The 20,264-nt window shown below is 37.4% G+C and overlaps 1 protein-coding gene across 4 annotated transcripts in view; it reads right to left on the bottom strand.

The window, feature by feature from the left end:
• Positions 1-20,264, bottom strand: part of mtss1 (MTSS I-BAR domain containing 1) — a 78,822-nt gene that overhangs the window by 41,004 nt on the left and 17,554 nt on the right. For all 4 annotated transcript variants that reach the window (XM_025907188.1, XM_005453609.4, XM_025907187.1 and 1 more), the window contains exons 3-4: positions 13,398-13,459; positions 7,536-7,609 (exon numbers count right to left, since the gene is read on the bottom strand). In XM_025907188.1, coding sequence (XP_025762973.1) covers positions 7,536-7,609; positions 13,398-13,459 — 136 coding nt within the window. The remainder of the gene's footprint in view (positions 1-7,535; positions 7,610-13,397; positions 13,460-20,264) is intronic.

Raw genomic sequence — 20,264 nt, forward strand, 5'->3', positions numbered from 1 at the left:
GACACATGTATTGTCACTCTCACATTATACATATATTTTTCTTTCAATGTGTCTCAAGGAATGTGTCTCATCAACGCGCAGTATGTGAAGGCTATATCAGCTTCACATTGAACTAAGTGCCAACAGATGGTAACCTTCCTACATCCACCGCTGGGGCCAAACAAGAACCAAGGTTAGCCTGGATACAGGCCTGTTTGATTACGGCAGAAAGTATAATTAATATTATTTTGGATAGTAATTATAATTTCATTTATTTAGCATGACTACTCATTAAATTAACACTTTCCTTTGGGAGGGGTGACCATGCACAAAAGCATGAAAGGGTGAATGGTCAATATAGTTAAAACAGGGAGTCTGACTTGGATGTTAAGTATGTACATTTTCTTGATGAATAAAATGTATTCTGTGTGCAAGTGAATTAAATACCATTTGTTTTAATTACACTTATGGTGACATTCCTAAAGCCCTTGAGGTGAGCTCCAAATTATTTTATATTTAGGAATTATAAGACATTTTAGAAGGGACTCAAATATAAATTTAAATATAGCCCATTTTAAATGAAAAATAGCAAAAAACAGGTGGATGATTTGATGAGGGATACACAGGAGTCTAGCACAAAGTTCAGACCAAAGAATTGGATGTAAAGCCCATCTTAAAAGGGCAACAGCTGGTCCCTGCCTTCCCTCCTGACAACATATAGATTGGGAAACAACAGGAAAAGACATTCTTTGGAGATCTCCACAGCAGCCAAACAGAGACTGATTGACAGCGAACAAGGCAACCTAGGGCTGTGCGATATGACCAAAATCTCATATCCCAATATAAGACATTTCTCATCCCGATAACGATATATATCACAAAATAGTGCAGTTTCTGTAAATTCTGTGAAACTCGGGCAACTTGACTTGTGTGAAGTGTTTTCAGCTGGGCGTCATTTATCTGGAGAGGAGTGTTTTGACCGATGCATGAAACTATATATTTTTAGACATAAGTTGCAATAGCTACCATTTTCTTTGTCAGTATTTATTACATGGCGTGCTGCGGGGAAAAGCCTGTTCTAACGTTTGAGTCTAAGGTTTATTTTGAGCACCTGACGGTTCTTTTTTGCTTCTCATCCGTAAACTCTCTTTATACACTTTCACGCGATTGTTGCGTGGGTGGTAGAAGAGGTTTGTCATGTTTGAGTCTGTGGTGTTGACCGGTTTGCTGCATAATTTGCATAGTACAGTTTTCTGGTCCATGTCAGACTTTTCATAACCAAACCATGTCAATGCTACAGAGGTAGCCCCTCGTTTAGGAATAAGGTCCTCGATTTCTTTTGACTGGTCCTTCTGTTTGGAGCTACCTGGTTCTGCCTCATCTTCACTGGCTGTTATTCTCTGTGCCTGCATGGTGACCATCTAAACGATGAAAAAAATATTGCCGTAAACAGTGTATTTTGCGACGCCACTAAACAAACGATAGCATGTAACATGAAACGATAGATGTTTTAATTTTGTCATCCAGTATATTTCGTTATATCGCACAGCCCTAAGGCAACCCAACCCTCAGTCAGACTGGGTGATAGACCCTTAGAGATCCAGAGACAACTATTATGGCTATAAACAGTCAAAAATTTTCTACAGAGACACATTTTAAAACTTTTTACAAATTCTATTTCTTCTAGATAGATGTTGCTGAGTAATGTCCTTCTGGGGCTGCATTAAACAGCACGTGATTTCGGGGCACTGGTTAAGTAGGTAAGCAGGTGACCATCTGCTTCTTACATCATACATCATTAGCAGTTTCCGAGTCCAGACACCTCTTCAGTTTCCAGACTCAAACAAACACTGCGGCATCACTGACAGTTAGAAACTCTAAATTCTTTTGTCTTTAATGAAATAATAAACAAAACACAAGCTTTGTAGTGAAAATGAATAGAAAATATATAATATATAAATATATAAAATAACTATGAATACCTTATGTCATTTATATAATTGCTGCAAGTTCAGAAATACCAAGATACAGATTATACAAGGCAGAACAGGCTGATGTTGTACCAAACAGGTTCTGATTAACAATTCTCTCAACCTGACCTGAAACGTTTTGTGCCTTCTTAAACAAACTTGAATGAGTTGACAGCCTGTGTGTGAAGTCTTCTTGTAAACTAAAATTATGCTTCAACATTGCTCACTGGGGGATCAATGAATTGCACTGTTTTCTAGGCCATAGGCCAACTGCAAAGGTCTTAAAAAAAGAAAGAAAAAATTGAAAACCTACAGCTGTTTACATCGATGTTTACTAGCTTGCAATCCAGCCCCGACTTCTTGGCACACTGCAGTTTATCTTGGCATGTTAGGGTCTACCACTGAATGACTGTAGTGTGACACTACTGGAAAAACTGAATATGCAAGTCAAGAGGAATGTATCTAAAACCTTCCACATTTTCACCACTCTACTAATCTGTATGTAAGTTCATCTTCTGTAATTCATGATGTAATTTCTGTTTAAGTGACCGTTCTCCAAAATCTACAAGTCAGATATGATACTAACGCTGGTATTGGTACTGGATCCATACCATCATGATAGGAATGATACTTTGCTTTTTTCCTCTACGTAGAGCATGTAGCCCACTGGCACATTTACATTCCTGGTCTCAAAAAACCCCAATTTCAAAATACAGAAGCTGAAAGTTGTGTTTTGTTGTGTTAACTTATTAATGTGGAAATTGTAAATCATAGTGATTTAGTGGTCAATTACGATTCATCCTATAAATCATTACACACTGCCCTTCCCTACATATGTTGCTTTTATTAGTTAAAAGTATTGGTATTGGCAATACTGGCTCTGTATTTTTGGGGTACTGGATAGAAACCAAAATCTGCAGTATTGCAAACCACTACTCAACACAGCAACGTAACCCTCCCACCAACAAGCACGTGGGAGGTGGAACACTAGTTACAACACTATTGGTAAGCGTGTTTGAATAATGTTTATTTGGAATTAATTTGTACAAGTAATTCCTTCAAGTAGCCTATCACACTTTATTTTATTTTTTTTATTTACACTGACAAAAAGTCCTGTAATCTGCTGCCAATTTAGAGAAAACACAAAAGTTTATTTATTTTGATTCATTCTTTTTGAACAGATTTTGGAATTTCCAACAGACAAACATTACTGATTGGTTATGGTGGCAGTTGAGTTCAAAATTGAGTGATGTTTTAAAAAGTTATTCAATTTCCAATTCTGTGAACCAAAGACAAGCGAAAAACAACATTTGAGAAATTCCAACCATTAATCCAATCTTAATGAATTCAGAGTTGCTGAGGTCTGGAGCCTATGCCAGCTGGGTGAGAAGATGAAAAACCATAAACCCTATATGTTGGAGATTTTGCTCGATTCAGAATGCAAAAATGGGAACTACAGTTTATCTGTGACCTTTGAACCTTTGAAGGAAACATGTGATGAGGCGGTTTAGAAATTTTGTCTACAGATTGTATCCTAAAGGCTGTTAATCAATTCACTGTCAACCCCTCTCACTTATACACACACATTTTCTTTAGCACTTCCTGATTCAATATTTCCAATAATAACCAGAACTATAAGAAATCATTTCTAAATTTTGGCTGAGTCTAAACAGAGAAATGCAATATTAAAATGTGTCATGGTCTTAACTCTAACAGAGCCTTTTGCAGCCTTAGTTACAAACAAATTTTGATTTCTTCTGTACATTTTCAACATAATTATTAGACTTCTCAGTTGATGGTTACCTGAGGACATGCAAACAGGAAAGCACCGACAGGCTACAGTAGGATTTGAATTAGTGACTGCTTTTTGTTCAAGGCCCCCCCACAGAAAGTGTGTGAGAGTGTGCATGGGAGAAAAACAAACACATGCTTTATGTGGTGACTGCTCTCTGTGGATGCACAATGTCAAAACCTTTTCCATTAAGCTAGTAGCTAAATGATTACATGTATAATACATGTATATACATATCCATTTTTATATACAAGTATGAGGCAATAGAGTAGGTCTGCCTCACACACACACAAATATTAGTGGATTTTGCTCTAAGTACAGAATGACTTCTGCATTACATAATCATACCAGAACTGACTGATAACAGGGATATGACTACGGCTCTGAATGCACTAGTAAACCCTGCGTTTACACAAGCTGAGCAGTCGTGAGGAGCGACACAGCTGGTCAGCCTGAGTATGTGCAGCAGACTAATCACAGCCCTTAAAAATGTTTAATTAACTGTTCAGTATTTATTAACATCAAGGGCATACTCTTCATTAGCTGAAGTAAGGTCCTGAAAGTCGAAGGTCCTTTAACACGCAAAATTAGCCATGTTGTCACTTAGCTCGACTTATGGTGAGGAGGTATACCCTGGACAGGTTGCCACTCTATCACTGGGCCATCAAAGAAAGGCAGACAACCACAGTCTTTCATCTACACCTACAGCCAAGTTTGAATCACCAATTAACCTGACATGTATGTTTGGCTTCTTCCCACAGTCTAATTAACCTAACAACTCAGAGGAAATCCACACAGGCAGAGGAAAAACATGCAAACTCCACAGAGAGGACCAAGCTAAACAGGAGGTTCAAATTAAGGACCTTGTGTCGATCTGTGTGCATCAAAAGCCAACATCATAAGTGGCAGATCAGTTTTTAAAAATAAATAAATAAATACATTTGCAATTTGGCTCAGTCCAGGTTATCACAGTCAGTTCGCTTCAACACTGATTATCTGTATGTTTAAAGTAGCCAACAACTTAAGTATAATCCGTCTGTAACACCGGCTATGCAGAGGTCAGGACTCATCGCCCAACATCAGTGTCTAAGCTCACTAATGCTCTTGTGGCTCCACTGGAGCAATACACTGCAGCCAGGCTCCATGATTCTGGAGAAAAGTCCTCCCAGAAAAGTGTAGGCAATTATGTCAGATAAAACATAACAAGGGAAGTTGGCGCAATGATAACATACTCCAATATCCAACTGAAATTCTGGTCATCAAGTTAGACTGGAGCATATTTATTTTGGCAGGTTTAAAGAAGGAACAAGAATTCATAAAATAAAGATGATTTATTTGGTCCTGCTGCAGGAGTTTAAAGCCAGTTTTGAGGGTGATAATGGGTGTTTTTGTTTGTTTGTTTTTTTCAAATGAAGAGCTATCCTGCTCTTTAAAGTCAAAATGATAATCAGTCATCCCTGACCCATCATAAGTAGGGTATTCCAGAAATCTGTCTGTCCTCTAATTCCTCCTGTCGGAACCTGAAGCAATCCTAGACCTAGTGCTGGGCGATATGACGATATATATCGTGTGGACGATAGAAAAGTGTCTATCGTGCCATTTTGTCTTCTATCGTTTCTAACCCTAATTTTATAAATTATTACATAAAATATATCATTAACCCTTTACAACCGGTCGGAGCAGGCACACTCCGTTTTGCCTAACTATTTTTTAATTCCTGTAGAACTGGAACCACGTAAGGTAGCGCAATAATTTTTTTTTTTTGCATATGAAACCGTAGGAGTTGTACTTAAATCTTATTCCATTAGCTTGCCCTAGGTCACAGTTTCCTTCCACATATAGCTTTGCAAAAATTGCATAAAAAGCACTTGCAGCAACAAAAACATAATATTCCAGAAACACGCTTTGCCGATCCGATCAGCTGTTCATAACACTTCCTACGTTGGAATATAAGTCAGCGCGAACTATCGCATGCCCGCCATTACCTGTCCGGAACCGGAAGTGACGTCATTTTCGCGGAAAATGTAGTTTTTTAGCTTCAAAGCCTATGTTGGTGTTTTTAAAAGTCATGTTTGACTTTATGCTTTTCTGTATCGTTTCTGGGATGCTTAGAAGTCAAATTACACTGTTGGAAATAGTTTATTTTGATGCACATGCTGTGTTTTTGCAAATTTGCATTTATTTATTTTCATTTTTCCTGTAGTATATAAAAATTAGTGTATCTCAAAAATAAAACTATGAAGACAGTCAAAATAAATTTCTCGTGGTTGGAAACTATTTTGTGCAACTTTTTTGTATTTACAGTTTTGAGGGATAAGCCTCTTAAATTTCTCTTACTAGAAACATGTAAAAACAAAACAAAAACGATTTTCAATTTTTTTGTAGTTTATTGCACTTTTTTGCAATTTATGTAGTTACTATGGACTTAATGCATACATATTATTAAAATTTGGGCTATAACGGTTGTATTGATGTATAGCAACTTGAAATGCTCCCACAAATGGCACTACAGCATGTAAAATGTAAAGATAAGCTCTGGCGGACTTTGTCTCATGGTAGGTCTTAAAGGGTTAAATAGCCTGTGGCAAATATATTAGTGTTGTCTTCTCACTATACATACTCTTAACTTTATGCAAGAGAAAATAAAGTATAAAAAAATGATATTTTTCGCAAAGAAACTCCGTCTTGTGGTTTTGCGACATGGTGCTGCTTTACGTGCACCCGGATTTGCGACATGCTTTACGGTAACTCAAAACAAAGACTGCGCCCTCTCCACTCGCTGTTTACAGACTGCATACTTTCCAGATGACCACAGGTCAGGTGGTATATCGTGATATTTATCGTTATCGTGATATAAAATAATTCATATCGTGATAAATATTTTTTCCATATCGCCCAGCACTACCTAGACCAGATGACACTTACAATTCCTCCAGTGGTTTCTGGTCCCACCTGGGGTCTTCTGCCCAGAAGAACAAACCATCTCAAATTTTTACACAAAGGAGGTGCAGGGCTCTATTCCAAACTCCCTCTGGATAACCGAGTACCTCACCCTGTCTCCAGACATTCATTTCAGGCACTTGTATTTATCCTTTCAGTCACTACCCAGATCTCACAACCTCATTCATAGAATGTTAAATGTTAAATTAAGAGCTTCACATTCATACCCATTATGGTGCAATATCTGCACATCAGTACTACTGCCACTGCACTAATACATCAACCCATTCACCCACCTTTCTTTAAATGTGAATGTGTGTAAGCTAATCTTCAGGGTAAAACATACAGCTGAACATAAGTTCTTCTTGTGTCACTAAAGAGAGAAAAGCAGAGGAGGCTAACAGAAACTTTAAAAAAAAAAAAAAAAAAAAAAAAAACACTGAGAAGAAAAATTACCTAAAACAGCCTCGGGCATGAAAGAACAATAAGAACAAAACAGCTAAAGGAAAGAGGAGGGGGGGGGGGGGGGGGGGGGGAGCAATGTACTGACAATTAGCTGGGGGCTTTTCCTGCCACATACCATCCTTTAGTAGCACAATGGTTAATGGTTTTTACTTGATATTCTATCCCACCCACATACTGTCCACGGAGAGTTAACAGCGCTAATTAGCTCCCTCATGATCTTACTATTTATAATAAAAAGAGAAACAGTGAAAGATCACACTGTGAGGAGAAAGAAAGAGAGAAAACATTTATCTTGATTTGCTGTGTGTCACATAAAAACACAGAGCAAGATGATAACGACTGGGCCACAGACAGTAACGTGTCAATTGTGTGTATCTGTGTGTGCTTACCTCTGGTTCCGGTCGCCATGTCTGCCACCTTCTGAAAAGCATCCAGGAAGGCTCCGGTCACCACGATGGTCGTTCTGAAACAAACAACATATATGTTACCTGTCGTGCTGAATTTACACATGATATCATTCCATCATGCTATCATTTGTTCAGGTTTAGAAAACAAAAGACGCTACTGCATTAACTCCTCCAAGAAAAGCCCAACACACAGTGTCATGGCAACATGCATAGGTAGAAGATCAACTGGTTGACAGCACAAGCATCACATTGTAAAGAACCAACAACTCTTTAGGTGGATTAAGTTAAATACCACACAAAAACCTTTTTAGATTTTTACTAGCTTTAGTAAATACGCTCTACTACTGATGAGGTGTCTTGCAGAGCTTATTTGTGCTTAGGGTCTCAATCAAGTTTCAAAGAGGCACAGGCTCACAATTTAATGGGCATTGAGTCCACACTTCTGTTGGATGGTAACATTTAAAACGAAAAAAGTCTCTCACTCTCTGATGAACATTTGCATGAGGGGTGGAACTGTGGTCACGCTCAGACTCACTGAGGGAAAACGAAGCCGCCGACGCAAACAAATTAGATGTGACGAGAAGAACGAAATCAGACACATAAGTGCCACCATAAGAACTTTTCTAAATCTGAACACACACACACACACACACACACACACACACACACACACACACACACACACAAATGACCAACAAATCAGAAGATGCATCCTAAACAACCCTCTGCACTACTCTAGGAAAAAAAAAAAAACACTTTTATTTTGAAAGTCAGTCTGGTGAAGATAAATGAGTCCAATCACCTGCAAAGGCCAGTGTTAGGAGTGCAACTGGAGACCTTGAGAGGCGCACATCAGCTACATCAATGGATCTTTTGTCTGTGTATGTGTGTCAATTACCAGTCAGGTCTATGCTTCTATAGCTGCGCAAGTGCATGTATGTATGCACACACACACACACACACCACACACACACACAAAGTCATTATCTCTGAAAACCAAACTAAGAAGATCATATGACACTCCTGTCTCTAGTTTGTGCATCTGACCTCAGTGGAAATTCTCTTTCATATTAAGACCAAAGAGTTCTTTCTCTCTCTCTCTCTCCCTCACACACACACACACACACACACACACACAAACACAAACATACACACACACACACACACACTTACTTAACAATGCAGTTCACAAACAGGATAGGCTGAGGACAACAATCCAATTCACAACAACTTTTTAGAAAATATGGAAGAATAGTCAAATGACTCGACAAATTAATGCACCAATAATAATAATAACAATAGTAAATGCTATACAAGCACTGCTCAGTGGTTATTTGATAACCTGTAAAATTTAAAGCTCACATCTAAGTCCTCATGTTTTTAAATCAGATATTGGGTTTGTATATGTGACATTATGTTTTTTCCTATTGTGAAACATACTGCAAAACAAACTGAGAAAGACTAATTTAGTTATTTAAAGATTGCATTAAACACTCTATAGGTTAGTGCAGGATACAGGTTAGGATGCTGTACTGTGATGGATTTAAAGTAAACAACAGTGTATTGGACTGGTGCACAGTGGCTGTGGTTTCATGGTCAGAGTTAGGTTACATCAAGTGTAGCAGAGATTCGTATAATTTTAGTTGATGATGCTTAGATCCACTTAATGAATTCCATCTTCATACCAACTTTATACCATCTTGAAAAAAGACAGCATGAACTGGAGTCATGTTTTCTTAACTGTCTGTGCTCAAGTGCCTTTAAATATATTTTATTATACCACACTGTTTAAATCTTATTTACCAATTTGCTGTGCTCATATGATTTTGCATGTTGTCCTATCAATGTACCAGCAGTAGACTTATAAATAAAGGTAGGAATAAATCTGGTGCATTAGCCAGAGTACATGTTAATTAGTGCACACTGTCCATAATTATATATAATAACTGAACAGAAGTAGCTAACAATAATTTAATTTAACAACTTTCCAAAAACACTTAATAACAGTACCAGCATTGACAATAATGTGGTGTAGCACATAGACACACAGTCGGACTACAAGAAATATATAATATATAATTAAACACACTCTTGAAGCTCTGTGTGTGCAAAGATGTATTTGATCTTCTCTATCTAAATCCCTGACTGAATGAACACTCTGGTGATCCTGCAGAAAAACACAGAGTCCCAAATACTTTAGCAAGACTGAAAACCCCACTGGAGCCCAAGGGAGGCTTCAGTTTGTCTTTTCAGCTTGTAACTGTTGCTTTAAAGTTAAACTACAGATCTACAGAGCAGAGTCTGACTGTTTTGTTTGCTTGTTTTTTTTGTTTGTTTGTTTGTATTTTTAAATCCCACATCAGAATGCACAGCTGAAATCTCTAATTAGCCCAACTGCAGAAACATATTTTTTGCTATTAAAAATGATGCAGCAATGAGCCATCCCTGTTAAAAGATGTCAAGTGAAACGGACTTCTTATATTTAATATTACTGGTGCCCTTTATTCATTTGAATCTTTCATTTTAAAAGCAGTGTTATGTCATCATGTCTGTTATCAGCAAAATTTCTCTGCTAGTCAAGCTTAACAGGCTTAGTTCATGCATAAAAAGAGACAGGAAAAATGGAGTTAACTGTTTCATCACCCTCAATGATCAGCCTGAAAGTTAAACTTTATTTGGTCAATTCTCTACTACTCACAATTCCAGTGAATATTTATATTTTCACATATATCCTAAATGTGTGCCCAGTATGCAGAAGAGTCCAACACTTCTGCATGCCTCAAGCTATTTGTTGTCAAAATTTCCTCCTTTTCACTAGGATTACAGCATTTTACCAGCTCAACTGCATCAGACAATGTTCCATTTTGAGGTCTTTGGACTTTTACAAATCATGACATGCCTGTATTTTGTGTTTTCATAATTCATAATTTTTTATAATTCAAGCTATGAAATATTACCTGGTGAAGCTTTAGTGTTAATGAGGCTAGAAGGTATCGAGAAAAAGTAAGTTAATAAACAAACAAACAAACAAACAAATCTTTATTGGTGGCTGAATGAAGAAATATAATTGTGAAGTTAATGTGTGAAATAAAGCTTTGTGTGTACAAATTATCCACAGCTGATCTTTTAAGTAGCATTAAACATTAGAGCAAAGTGGATGCCCTTTATTTATGCCTGTATCTGTAGCTTTGTGTGTGCATAGCTGGCTGACTGGCAGGGCTAATGGACTGTGACTGGCTACAGCAGGCAGAGCGATGCTTATCAAAGTAAACTGGCCTACTGGGAATTCAGCAATTATACTGTCATTAAACCAAGCCAGCTACCGGACAGAATTAGCCTGGGTCAGAACATGTGCAGCTTTCATGTAAAACAACAGAATACAACAATAACCAGAATATTTTATTATATATTTATGAAGTTCTATGGGATAAAAACCCAAGGGACCACGAAAAGCCTGGTAGTGTTATTTTGCTGTAAAGTAAAACCTTGGTATTTCTCATAATTAAAGCCCAATATTATCATTATTATCATTATTATTATTATCATTATTATTATCATCATTATTATCATTATTATTATTATTATTTATAATGATAATAATAATAATAATAATAATAATAATAATGACATAAGATCAATAAGCGGTAGAGACAATCTTTTACATTATAAAACCCTGCAGTGGTTCAAGACTCTGACTGAGAACCTGTGTGGAAGTAAATCAAACCGAGCATTGTGATCCATTTGTGACATTTTCATGTACACACCTTGACCTTACACTCCAAAAATCACCTTGGACATTTAAATATGCTAAAATAATGTATTTAACAATTGAATCAAATCCAGTACAGACATTAGATCATGAGTCAATACATTTCATTTCCTATGAAGCGGTTTGCATGCCCCAATCTGTTAGTGTTTCATCTGCAACCTAAAACTGATGTCACAACGACACAAGACAGGATGCGGTTGAGCTGTCACCGTGGCCAAATATTTTCCATGGAAAAATGAACTGAAAGAACATGACTAAGTATTTGGCAACATGCCATCCAATTATAGTTCAGGGAAACTGACAATCTTCTTCTGCTGAGTTGCAGGAGGATCAACAAGATTTTCTGACTGATAAAAGATATCAAACAGCCACATTCCTATTTTAAATAGGGATGGTCATGACCTTCACATATTTAAACTATGAAGTTATTAAAAAAATTATGTAGAAATGAATTAAATTAAATTAAAATGAATCTGGCCAACGGTAGAGATTTTGACTATACTGCTCTACTGCGATAGCGCATGTTGATGGTGTCATCAAGCGGCGCCTGTTTTGGTCGAAAGCATCGCAGCAGCTGCAAGCAGTATCATCTGCAAATTATGCCGTGCGACAGTAATAGCGAAGAGACGAAGCACGTTTTGTAATATGAGGAAAGCCAAAAACTGCGCTTCCTCCACTTCCGTACCATTGATTCATTAATGTTGAATTCTCTTGCAGCTGCTCTATTCCCATGTTGTTGCAGTATATTCATAACTAACCTCTTATTGTGGATGGATTATCTCAGTTGTTGTTCTGACTGAAGTTTGGTCCATTTACAGCATCCTGCCATGCGATTGTATTTGTCCCTAACCACCAGGAACCCTCACGTTGAACTTTTATCGAGTGGAAAAAAGTTAGCATTCATCCGCCAGCTTTACTGTTTATGTTATGCTAACATAGCTGTGTTGCTAGCGATCACATAGCACATCATTATATACCAGCTAGTCAAACTTCAGTAACCCTACAAAAGTCACTGCTGTTTAGTTTTCTGTTTTCGTTTAAGTTGGAAGTGATAGCAGAGCTTTACGTTTTATTTTTTCCCAGAAACCTCTCTGTCAGAACATGGTAAATCATGTTTAGGTGGAAACTAGCGAGCTAACTTCCTGCTAACTTCTAACTAATTTAATAAATTCTGTTTTCATGGATACCTGGATGTTAAACTTAATTGTTACACCCAGTAAAGCAGCGACGCTGACCATTTTATTAAAGATGAAAGAATTTAGACAGTTTTTAACACTCAGTGATGCCGCAGTGTTCATTTGACTTTGGGACCTGAAGCGAACAGAGTTTTGGACCCAGATTACTCGAGGCTCCCGACTACGGTAGCCGTAATGCTCCGACAATCCATCAAGCGGTGTGGCTTCGTAGTTTACCAAAGTCGTACAAAAACATTTTTGATAGATTTTTGAGCGCCTGTTCCACATAAAATCGGTTCGAGGTCACTAAGCACAACCAGAATTCATACATAAGGCGCACCGGATTATAAGGCGCACTGTCGATTTTCGAGAAAATTTTAATTGCGCCTTTATAGTGCTGAAAATACGGAAGAAAAGAATATATCGCGATATATATTGTTACCGCACATGCTTCAAATTATACCGCGATATGGATTTTAGGCCATATCGCCCAGCCCTACTTACCAACACCAAAAACAGTTTGCAAGTCACTATTAAACAACAAAAAAGTAACAAGAAAGTTTCCATGTTGGAGTGGTAGTGAGAGAATAAATAGAGGAGAAACATGCAAAACTGTTAAAATGTTAAACCTAACATGTCACAACTGTGACACACTTATGACTGTTCAACAGCTATTTGACATGTCTTTGATGATTTGATGAGTGCTTGAACACAGTATCGTTGCGTGAAATGGCAATATCTTGTTTTATTCAATAGGTTATGACCAAAAATTAGTGATAGAGTTAGAAGACTTCATCTACAGGTTAATCTGCTCTACAGGTGAAAATGTTTCACGTTAATAATAAGCTGCTGATTTAAAAACGCACACACACAAAAAAGGGGTTAAAATGTGCCTCTTACCTGAGCTGTGACTGCAGTTTATTTCCTTTGGATACAAAGTCCTCCCATGTAGGATAACTGGCCTGCGGGGAAAAATGAGAAGACAAATGATGGCATTAAACCTCTATAACACAAGTCAGGATGCAACAAGATTCCTTAAGTCTAAAAGAGATGTTAACAATATTTCTTTTACAGCCATAATCCTGAAGGAGTTGTAGCCTTAACGAAGGGAGAAAGGGGCATTATTTAGGCATTAGTATTAAACCTGCCAGACATTTGTCTGCACAGGACTGGAATGTGCAGAAAACAAATCACACAAAACTGAACAGAGACGCATAAAGCTGAAACATTTGACCTATTTTGATCCAAAAGGAGCATTCAACATCAACACTCTGTGAAACAAAAACAGTGAAAAATGACATACCTAAGGAGAGTTCATATTCCAACAAACTATGTTAAGAGAAAGAAAAGCACTACAGAATATGTTGTCAGTGCTTTAGCAGAGCATTACAGCTGCAGTATTAAATCCAGTGAGGATTAATGGACTCCACTTAAATGAATTTGGGATTGGATCAAAATGAAAATCAGGATGACAGAAAGAGAACAGAGGTCTGAAATGTACAAATGCGGGGAAAAAAGCATGAAGGTATTAAAGAAAGTAAAACATTTAGGTCAAATGAGATGGAAAATCTAAAAATGAATACTGAATATAAGTGAAAGGTTTGACAAAAACTTGTTTTCTATTTTGCTGGATAATTAATTGCCAGTTTTCAGTTAACTAATGACAGATTTAAGCAATAAATGCAGCTCTTAACTGAATCCTAGGGGATCTAACATTCACATATATTTAGAGTTCTTCAGATTTTCTCTAAAAAAAAATAAAAAAAAATACAAAAGCAATTATCAGCTGTTTGGCATGTTACTTTTTGCTTCTAGATGCGTGTTATGACAGGGGATGGGGATTCTGAGCCTGACAACTAATGAGCAGAAACACCCGAGTGGCGCTAAACATGAGCAAACTAATGTTGTTCTTATGCAGATGTCGCCGATTCGCCATGAAACTGCAGTTCACACTCTGAATCCATCATAATGTTCATGATGTCAGTTTTAACCTGCACTTAAAAAAAACAAAGAAACACTGAAAACATGAGAAATTCAACTGATTAATCAATTAGTCAGCTAATCCTTAAAGCTTTAAATCTCCTTACCAATTTAACACACCCTAAGGGCTCAACAAAAACAAAGATGGCATGAACACCAGGGATCTCAATGCAAAACCTACTTCACATGACGTCATCAGTGCACTAGCTGCTAGCTGGAAAGCCAACATATTAAAAAAACCAGAGTTAGAAAAATGTTAGTAGTTTGGAGACTTGTCATGGCTACTTTTTTTGTTTTGTACAAACCCCTGGCGAAAATCATGGGAGCACCAAATGTGCTTACTTGCAGCAAATAAACACATCCCACATAACAGGCAAAACTATTTTTTTGTGAAACATACTTCAAGCAAATCAAATTGGTTTAATTAATGGTATTTTTAAACATATATATCACAATCAGTACTTTGCTCAACAGCCTGAACTGCTCGAGAAACTCACTTCTTTTTTGAAAGGAGTTGTATAATGCGTTCCAGCTCTGTTTATGGGGCCATGCTTACTTTTGATCAGCCAGGTCCAACAGCTTGTCAAGGTTTGCAAACATGCTCTGGTAACTGATTTACATATTCAGATTTATTCGAGTATTTGTTTTAAAAATTTGTTCATTTTCCCTCTACTCTGTCTGGAAAAAAATCTAAAACCAAAACAATTTAACTGAATTTGCTTCAGGAATCTCTCACAAAGCCAGAATATTCAGCTATTAAAATAGTTGTGTGTCATATCTGTGATTTATTTACGATTTAACTTTTTGTATAATTTATTATAAAGTTTGGTATAATTTTTTTGCAGTTTGTATATTTGTTTGTGACTTAAATAACAAACTGTGTTAAAGTGTGGCAAAGGAAAAAAAATCTCCCTGTCGACTTCATTCTCTCTGTCTCACTGTCAGTAGTTTTAGTTTAACACTTATTAGGAAGCTTTTATTGCATTTGCACTACCATAAAATGTTGGAGTCAACTCCACTCACATCATTTCAGTTCAACCTTTTATATTTAACTTCCAAAGTTAGGAAAATGATGTTTAAGTCGAACTTGATGTTGATTGAGACAAGAATTATTGCTCAGTCACTTCTTCAAAGTGCGGAAAACAGCTTTTAAATTTAACACTAGTATCACAGCAGGCCTCTGTAACAAGAAAGAAAAATAAAGAGACCATTGTTTTGGAGCTGGAAAAAAAACTGAATTATTAACATATCTTGTTTGCATTTACCGTTGAGGGTTCAAAGCTACTTCTTTATCTACATTTTGTAAATGCAGCTGAATGATTATGTAATGTAACGCTGGTTCATGCAGGCTCTGACCTTGGGTTATATCTGAAGGAACAGCTGCTGGTGCAGTGTCCTGGTTATTATATTAAAACGCAGGAAAGCCCTGCTCGAACAGAGGTCCGATTCCACTTTCTCTCTCTTTATTTTCATGAACCCAGTCACCCTGTCTGTCCTCTGTCTCTGCTGGTCCACCAAGGAGAGGATAATACCGATTTAACCCCTAACACAACACCATTAGCCTCTTAGCTCTACACTGCTAAAGCCGTTAGCCAGCCCCCGCTTTACAGCTAGCCAAGTATGCACGCAGCATGGGGCTGACAGGTTTACTAGCTGCAGGGATTTAGCTCTGCATGATGAAATACTGCAGGTGGTGGGCAGAATGTCTCTGGTGAACATCTTACAGCGAGCTGTGATAAATAGAAAATGAAGAAAATTGAGAGAGAAGGAAAGACTACACTCCAAATCCATTTCTGATCTGTGGGTGGAGGAGTGATAGGATGAACTTGGGGTAAATTTGTACTGGGGTTTAAGAAAAAGCTTATATAGCTTATGACAATTAAAGTTGACTTAATTTGAAAACTTATATACTTATATATATACTCACTTATATATAAGTGAGTAAGTTTTCAAATTAAGTCAACTTTAATTATCATATCTCTATCAGCATTGGCATTAACACAGTACAGAGTTGATCTGTGGAGAAACAACTTTATATATTTATTTATATTAAAGTATAACAGCAGTAAGCAGTTGGTTTAACAATGTTTTGATGCCGCTTTGACTAACTGGGGCTGCATCACTGATGGGCAACCACACCCTTCCCTCTTTCAGTGATGGGAGGTTGGAAATGAGCAAGGTACAAAGCAAGCAGATGGCAGCTGAGCAAACCAGCACCGTTTCTGGAATACCTTGATGTCAAAAACAAGCAGTCGTATGTCACCTTTGTCAAAGTAAACTGATATAACCACTTGACTGAAGCGCTGTCTAACCGTTTTCTCCACAGGTGTGGAAAGTAGAGGGCTACTGGTGCTAGCACTACTGTTAGGCACACTCTGCACACTAATCTGGCATTGTGTGACACTCATTTCAGAGACGTGTGGGACTAATAAAGGTTATCTTGTCTTATTTAAAACATTTTAAAACATTACTATTTTGTTATCAATTTAATGAAAGTTTTTTAAGCAAAAATATATATGGCCAATGTTTAAACATGTCCATTTGATTGTGCTCAGTTCTGATTGTTTTCTGCGGCTTTTCTGCTTTTATATTTTCCAAGTTTAATCAACTAATAAATTGATCATCGAGAACATCCCTAATATTTACCATAACCTCTCCAGCAAAATGGCTCCAACTACCCTGTTGATTCCAGAGTAGCGCTGTGTCTTTGAGCAGTATCATTTTGGACATTTGTTTGAAGATATTTTCTCTAACTGGACTTCCTTAAATTTTAACTGAAGACCTATGCTTTACATTATTCAGATTTATTCCCAGTGAAGATTCCCTCCACTGACTGGACAGAGGACAACAACACTGACTTGTAATAAGGCAGTAGTCCATTTTATGCTCTGGAGATACTCTGGAAATTTAGGACCAGCCTGGCCAGAAACTGTAGCAGGTGGAGAGCTGCCAGATGCAGTCCAAAGCAATAGATCGTGAGTTTCACATTGTAAAATACTCAAAGAGAAACTTATAAATTATATTATTTGATAGTTATTTTAAAAAACTATACTAAATCTGTGGGAAACACTGAAATTGATGTGAAATTAATTTCTAACATATAATAGCATGACGTCTAACCTCTTGTATCTGGGTATATGCATGTTTTGTACTGTATGGTTGTTGAATTGTATTGCTGCAAATCTCTGTGATCATTTTTGGGTTCGCATATGCTTACCCAGGTTTATTAGCATTCATACAAATTTAATCTGGTCAAACTGACATTTCTTTCCCATAGATTATGGTAAAGTTTGCTTGAATTTCAAAGTAGAAATTATGACCAATGTGCCGAAGTCAAATCTAGTCTCTTTTATACTGCCTACAAATCTTGGTAATCCGTACTAATTAAATTTGGAGTCCTTTTTAAAGTTGAGCAGACACCGAGCGTCCTGGACAAGAACGTCAAGCTACAAACCAAGAATGCGTACCATAAAAAGCACATCCTGCTGCTTGTATTTCAGTCTGTGCAGCTCTTGGAAGCCTCTTCTTGTTCCCCTGCCACCTCTCGGCTAAACCTAAAATTCTGCCTGGCTTTGTTGTGACTGCCAGGAATGTCACAGTCGGTTGCAGACAAAATATTCCAGCACTGGTTCTGCAGCAGGCAGGGCTGAAGAGACCGCAGACAGCCAGAGTATCAGGGTCCACTGCAGCTTGATACTAAGAGCTTTCGAGAAGTGGTTGCTAAATTAGGGTCCCAGGACCCACAAGGGTCACTGATGATGTCCAGCGGGTTCCCCGAGACAGCTGCCGATGAAACAGCTGTCTACTCTCATCTGGCTGGACAGCTATTTTTACATTTTAACTCTACTACATTTCTGGAGCGTTAGTAGAAAATGCAAATGGAAATGGTATTGGTATTTACTGTTACTCCAAAAAGCCATCTGGGTATTTTTTCAGTTTAAATCCAAATCAGAAAATGTCCATTTCTAAAACATCAAAAGAGATGCACCTATTGAAGCCCCCAAAACTTTTCCAAGAGTGGCATTTTAATTAAACAAAATGGTGACTCTTTACACTGCTGTTGTTAAGCACATGGCAATATCACAGCATAGAAATATGAGCCATCTGTGTGAAAAAGCCTTGATTTGGAAGCTTTCTGGTTTCCATTCATAGTCCACTTTTAGTCCAAATTGAAATGAACTAGAAAAATTTGCATTTCCTGCGAAAATGCTGTGTGGATGCCTTAACGCTGAAGCTGTCTGCTGAAAAGCTGAAAAAGATGAAAAGTTGCAAAAAGTTGTATGGTGGTGAAGAAACTGAAAATTCTGCTGAAAACAAGTGAAGAAGGAGAGATTTTTGCTTAAAAGTGGTGAAAAGCAAAAAATTCTACTGAAAAGGGGTAAAGACGGAGAAATTTTGCTGAAAAGTGGTGGGGAAAAAAATGTTGCCCTGAGCAGGATTCGAACCTGACCCTCCTGGTCTCAAGGCGGCTACTCATCATTCTCCCCAAAGAAGAGGTGGAGAGACTGACAATTCTGCTGAAATGAGCAGAAGCTGCTGAGAATTGTGCTGATAAGAGGTGAAAAGGCTGACAATTCTGCAGAAAAGAGGTCAATCAGCAGAATTTCTGCTCAAAAGAGGTAAAGAAGCAGAAAGTTGCGCTGAAAAGAGATGAATCAGCAGAATTTCTGCTGAAAAGAGTTTTTTTTCTGAAAACAGCAGAATAAACTGAAAATTTTACTGAAAGGGGGCGAAGATGCTTAAATTTGTGTTGAACAGAGTTAAAAAAGTTTAACTGTGAACTGAAAAAAGTTTAACTATGAACTGAAAAAAGTTTAACTGTGAACTGTGTGGATGCCTTTTGAGGCATCCACACAATTACGTGGAAAACAAGGGGAACTGCATTTGACGAAATATAACATGGAAACAATAGCCCTTTATGTGCTGATTTAGCTTTTAATTAACTTTTATCTATCTGCTTACAAAAACAGTGAGCAACATCTGGAACAGGAAATCAAGCACTGGGTAGCTGTTGTTTGCTATGTGTTTACATTTTTTTCCTGATTTCACCAGATGTCCTGAAATATTGACCGTTTCTCCTCACAGACAAAGTCAGCAGATTAGCCAAAAGATTTCTTGATTGGTCAACTGGTAATGGGTATCTACAGTAAAAAAAAAAAAAAAAAAGCTCTGATAGTTAAAACTCAAGGTACTCTTAGTAAATGTTTGTGTTTATATAAGGATCTATTTTTATATATGAATAAATATTTTGTCTACAATTTTTTTTAAAGAACATCCTAAACAAATTATTGACCTGGTTGCAGGGCTTGAATTTCAGTTCTGAATTGCAGGTATTGTACACAATATCAACATACCTTCAAATCTAGCAGGTACAACAACTGGCAATAAGTGTTGCAGAGGTAGACTAAAAATCTCCCTTAGATGTGAATGAACCTCTCTGCTGTTTCCTAAACTCTTGCCAATGTACACAGATAGAACAGAAAAGAACAAAACACAAATATCCTTTACTGTTCCTCATTGGGAAAATTCAGGTGTTCCAGCAGAAAAGTGGCAGACAGATGGAGCAGGTTCAAACGTGCAAACTCCAAGCTATTCAGTTAGCTAAAATGCAAATTAACCAATGAGGAAACACCTCAGCAAAAAACAACTGACTCTGGAGGGATTAGTTCAGAAGTAAGTCCCACTGAAGCCAACGTTTACAATGTGAATCCTCAAAAACATTATATATGTAACGCCAAGGTGAACCATTAGTCCAAACATAAGTTTCTTGGTTAAGTGGCTTATAAT

The sequence above is a fragment of the Oreochromis niloticus genome, linkage group LG5, assembly GCF_001858045.2.
Source record: "Oreochromis niloticus isolate F11D_XX linkage group LG5, O_niloticus_UMD_NMBU, whole genome shotgun sequence".
Classification (NCBI taxonomy): Eukaryota; Metazoa; Chordata; class Actinopteri; order Cichliformes; family Cichlidae; genus Oreochromis; species Oreochromis niloticus.